This window comes from Penaeus monodon, chromosome 37, assembly GCF_015228065.2.
Source record: "Penaeus monodon isolate SGIC_2016 chromosome 37, NSTDA_Pmon_1, whole genome shotgun sequence".
NCBI lineage: Eukaryota > Metazoa > Arthropoda > Malacostraca > Decapoda > Penaeidae > Penaeus > Penaeus monodon.
The window spans coordinates 31,770,695-31,775,839 of NC_051422.1; the positions used below are offsets into that span (position 1 = coordinate 31,770,695).

At 42.8% G+C, this 5,145-nt stretch overlaps 1 protein-coding gene across 1 annotated transcript in view; it reads right to left on the reverse strand.

Moving 5' to 3' along the window:
* Positions 1 to 1,201: 1,201 nt before the first annotated feature.
* LOC119596309 (microtubule-associated protein 9-like) overlaps positions 1,202 to 5,145 on the reverse strand; it is a 10,625-nt gene continuing 6,681 nt past the window's right edge. The window contains exons 5-9 of the mRNA XM_037945488.1: positions 4,806 to 4,951; positions 3,812 to 3,942; positions 2,945 to 3,235; positions 2,234 to 2,427; positions 1,202 to 2,057 (exon numbers count right to left, since the gene is read on the reverse strand). Of these exons, the coding sequence (XP_037801416.1) occupies positions 1,850 to 2,057; positions 2,234 to 2,427; positions 2,945 to 3,235; positions 3,812 to 3,942; positions 4,806 to 4,951 (970 nt within the window). The 3' untranslated portion in view covers positions 1,202 to 1,849. The remainder of the gene's footprint in view (positions 2,058 to 2,233; positions 2,428 to 2,944; positions 3,236 to 3,811; positions 3,943 to 4,805; positions 4,952 to 5,145) is intronic.

The following is a 5,145-nucleotide window of genomic DNA, read 5'->3' on the forward strand; positions in this document are numbered from 1 at the left end:
TAAAGATTATCTTTTGTACGTTTGGTGTGTCTGTAACACCTATTCGAGTAATATTTGACTTCATAGTTTCGAAACACTTTTTGGGCTGCTCCGCAAGCACAGGATTTCCCAACCTTATATTTCTTCAGTGAAAAGTCATCTTTGTGAAAACCGAAGCCGAGAGATTCACCAAACATATTGCTTAGCTTCTCTCGAGTTTTACTGAGTAACACTTGAATCCTCCTCCACCAATACTAGGCGGGGCTGGAGTCGCATATGGGAGGGCAAGGATCTTGGAGACAAGGCTAGGAAAATTCTTGAAATATTGATACTCGGAGCTGCAAATGGAAAGTCGCCATGTGGAGCACCAAGACACTAAGTTGAACCCGTTTACCTTAAGTTAATTTAAGTAGTTATTGTATTTGTTTTATAATAAGTAAAAAGTTACAGTAAAACATATAAATTAATTCATATTTCCTATATGAGGCCATGCACTAGTTCTTAATTCTGTTAATATTCATATGTTCGGGGTGTGGAAATAAAGAGTACCAGAATCCCGGTCCACACGATCACGCAGCGTTCCCGGTGCTTTGTCCGACAACGTATTCTGTTTGCGGTGACGCATGTAATATTGTTCATAAGTAGTTTCATAAGCTGTGGACGAGCTTGGATAGATTGGCGCATAGTGGGTATGTTATAAGGACGTATGAAATTCTTTTTCCATAAGAATGCACATCGCAGATTCTGACGCCACACATGCACAATGGGAAATTACACAACCAAGGGAGGGGGAGCCTTTTGTATCGTTAGGTCGCATCAAAGTTAGCTGGTTATCTGTTATGACCTTGGTTAGATATTGCGAGAGGGCCTTTATTTCAGAGCATCTTCTGCCTCTGATGTTTTATACACGTTCACTTCAAAATGAAAATGTGAACAATATGAACAAAAAACATTTTGCTAAACAATAGACTTCTCATGCAAAATTAAAATTTAGCCCTCCATTGACTGGCCGGATGAGTGAGTGCGGGCTGAATTTCCAATGCGAGTTTCTCATTCTATTTTTTCAATTGCGCTGTGACATTCGTTCATATTTTGTTCATTGCCAATATTGGTTTCGATATTACAGTAGAATATAGTGAATGTTTTCTGCAGTAAAATGCACTGCATAAATTTTCATGTCCACTGTAACGAAAAAGGATCAGACTGACAAGATTCAACAGAATATTCAATGATTCACACTTTATTATCATAATCTTGCATATATATTTTTTGGGAAGACACCTTTTTGCGATTTGCCATACTTCAATGTGCATTTGTACATTTCGGTTTAAACGATCTGAACAAATAAGCATTCAGCTTAGAAGTGCATCTCTGAGTAAATTATATAACAAAAAATACCTACACGACAATGTGGCGAAGTATTCTGCTTGATTCTACATCCCATCGAGGCCGAGAAAGGTACCTCAAGGACCTCGATGCAGCCCACATTCACATCCCTTTGCGAGTGGAGATTCCATCTAGAGCTGCTTTGTTTACAGTGCTTTTTACCTGAGCGAAATAGACATTTTATATTTGTGATGAAAGGCTGATTTTCACATGTATTTAGAATTAGGTCTGAGCAATTCAGGAGAGCTATCCGTGCTACACACTCCGAGTATTTAAAGTACACTAAAACAATTCAAAACACAACAAACTACACCTAAAACAGCAAGTAAGTAGAAATTAATGAGTAAATTATGAGTATGATTGTGTGTGTGTGTGTGTGTGTGTCTGTATATTTATGTGCTTGTGCCTGTGTCTGTCTATGTCTATGTACATTTATATACGCCTGTATCTGTGTGTGTGCGTCTGCATTTGTTTATCCGAGCATTCAGCAACCAAGGAGAGAGTTCCTGGAGCCCCCTGGCCACCACGGAGAGCGCGCGCGAACCAAGACCGAGGTGCGCGCGTTCTCGTAGATGCGCGCGGGCCGCCGGTCCTCCACCTCCTCCAGCCAGCGCTCGTACGCCTCCAGCGCCTCCGACGAGCGCTCCAGCTGGCGCCGCAACAGCATCGACTTCGCGCCCTCGGAATCTTGACTGCAAAGAAAACCACAGGCGATGCGAATACCTCAGCCTTCCCAAATCGAACTTCTTTTTAATCATGGCGATGCTGAATGCTGACTTTGGTGGTCAGCATTATTAAGAGGATAGGAATAATGATTACGAAAAAAAATAGTAAATGGAGTAATGTGAAACAAAATCCTGATACTTACTAAACCTTCTTAAGATTTTCTCCTTGCTCTGCCATTTTCATTTTCTTCCAAGCAGCAAAAGACATCTCCGCGTCCTGCCGTTTCTCCAACTTCTCTTGTTCTTCTTTCATCTTCCGTTCTGCCTCCTCTTGTTTTGCTCTCCTTCGCTTTTCCGTTTCTTCGATTTTCTTCTGCTCCTTCCAGGATTTGAATACCTGTTAGTTTACAGAAAAGAGAGAGAAGAGGGGGAGGGAGGGAGGGGAAGACAGCGAGAAGGAGAAAAGGGAGGGAACGGAAGAGAGAGAGTGAAAGGAAGGAGGGAAAGAGAGAGAGAGAGAGAGAGAGAGAGAGAGAGAGAGAGAGAGAGAGAGAGAGAGAGAGAGAGAGAGAGAGAGAGAGAGAGAGAGAGAGACCCGACTGTCATAAAAAGACATTTCAGAAGCGGCTTACTTCTTATTTGATTTCTTTAAATCTAGGCATGTGGTGACTCAGGCTTTGCAGTATTCGCACAGTCATATTCTCAACCACAAGCTTTCAAATGGGGATTCGAACTTGCTTCGAAGATTAAATCAAAATGCTGTATTTGAACATCTATCAACTCTTTAGATTAATTTGCTATCTCACTTCTAAAAATAACTGTTCTCGCAAAATAAATACACCGTTAAAAAAATCGTATTAAACTGAAATAAAAAGAGCGAAATGCAAATTTTCGAGCGGGCGAGGCCAGCCTACCACTTCCGCTTCCTCTCTCTTGGTCAGCTGTTCCTGCGCCTTTTCCATCTTCCGTTGCTTCTCCGCCCTCTTCTTCTCTCGCTTTTCCTTGGCCAGCGCTATCTTCTCCTTCTCCCAAGCCTCGATGGCGGCCGCTATTCGCAGCTGCTTCTCTTGCTGTTCCTTCTCCTTTTCCGCTGCCTTCTGAGATTCCGTCTTTTTCTTCTCTCGCTCCTTCTTCTTCTGCTCGAGCTTCTTCTCTTCCCATTCGCACACTGCAACTGTCACCTTCTCCTCCTTTTCCTTGTTTTTCTTCGATGGAAAGAAAAAGGATTAGCCAACATGGATCCAACCATTTATTAAAGATAGAAAGACACACAGCAAGCAGGCAGAAGAGAAAGAGAGAGGGAGAGGGAGAGAGAGAGAGAGAGAGAGAGGAGAGAGAGAGAGAGAGAGAGAGAGGAGAGAGAGAGGGGGAGGAGAGAGAGAGGAGAGAGAGAGGAGAGAGGGGAGAGAGGGGAGAGAGAGGAGAGAGGGAGAGAGAGAGAGAGAGGAGAGAGAGAGAGAGAGAGAGAGAGAGAGAGAGGGAGGGAGGGAGGGAGGGAGGGAGAGAGAGAGAGAGAGAGAAGAGAGAGAGAGAGGAGAGAGAGAGAGAGAGAGAGAGAGGAGAGAGAAGAGAGAGAGGAGAGAGAGAGGAGAGAGAGAGAGAGAGAGAGAGAGAGAGAAGAGAGAGAGAGAGAGAGAAGAGAGAGAGAGAGAGAGAGTGAGAGAGAGAGAGAGAGAGAGGAGCAAGAAAGAAAGAGAAAAAGGAGAAAGAGACCCTACGCCATACACATAAACACACATACCTTAAAACATACAACCCAGCCCATTTCCTCCCCCACTTACCACCTCTTTCTTCCTCTCCTCTTCTCGCTGTTTGTCTTTGGCCTTGACCCTCTGCGACCTGATCTGGCGGCACCTCTTGAAGTACCACTCCTCGTAAACGGCCTGGCTGAGGGTGGCGCGCTGGCCCTCGTCTGTCACAAGGCAAGGGAGGCTTGGCACTCACGTCTCATTACAGACCAGTGAATCGCTAACAAAACCGGGGAGTGATGCAGTGATGGTGGAGATAGTGATAGCAATAATGACGACCATGACGAAATTAATGGTATCATTAATATTAGTGTAATTTATAATAATAGTATCATAAATAACGATGTTGATGACCATAATATTCATAATAACGACATTAAAGGCCAGTAATATTATTTATGATTATAATATCAACAATTATAACAAATATGTTAATGTTGATTTATAATATAACTATGATATTGATGATGATGATAGTAATAATAATAATAATAATAATAATAATAATAATAATAATAATAATAATAATAATAATAGTAGTAGTAACAATAATAATAATATAATAGTAGTAGTGGTAGTAGAGCAGTACTAGTATTAATGGCACTAATAATAATCATAATGATGACAATAACATAATGCTAACAATAACTATAATAATAATGCCAGTGGTATTGCTAATGATACGTAGAATGATAATCATAATGATGATGCTGATATCACAATAGTGTTAATATATAGGGAATCAATATTGATAATGATACTAACTCTAATATCGTAATAATAACTACCGTAATATCAATGATAATAATGACAAAAGTGATTCTGATAATGATATTCACATAACAATCCTTGTAATTTATAACAATAACTATAAAAAAATGTGGCTGAAACACGACCAACATACGATTGTGCATGTTCGTAAACAATGAACAAGAAGAGGAAAATAAAAAAGAAGAGAGAAAGAAAAATAAGAAGAAAGGAGACAGCTGACAGCACGAACGCCCCGAGGCCAAGGCCGGCAACTGACCGACAGTGAGGGCGCTGAGCGAGGCCGGGTTCTTGACCTGCGGGATGGCGCGGCTCACGTCCTCCATGGAGGTCGAGCGGCGGGTCACGCGCGTGTGCAGCTTCCCTTCGCTCTGCCACGACTGCGAGGACGCTGACCTCGGAGTCCTGGGGGAGAGGGGCGGGCTGGGGTGAGTCTGCTGGGGGGAGGGGGGGATTGGGAATAAGTGGGTATTAGGTATCGGGGTAAGGCCGCGGTGGCCGAGTGGTTAGAGCATCAGACTCAAGACTGTCACGACGGCAATCTGAGTTCAAGGGTTCGAGTCACCGGCCGGCTCGTTGTTCCCTTGGGCAAGGAACTT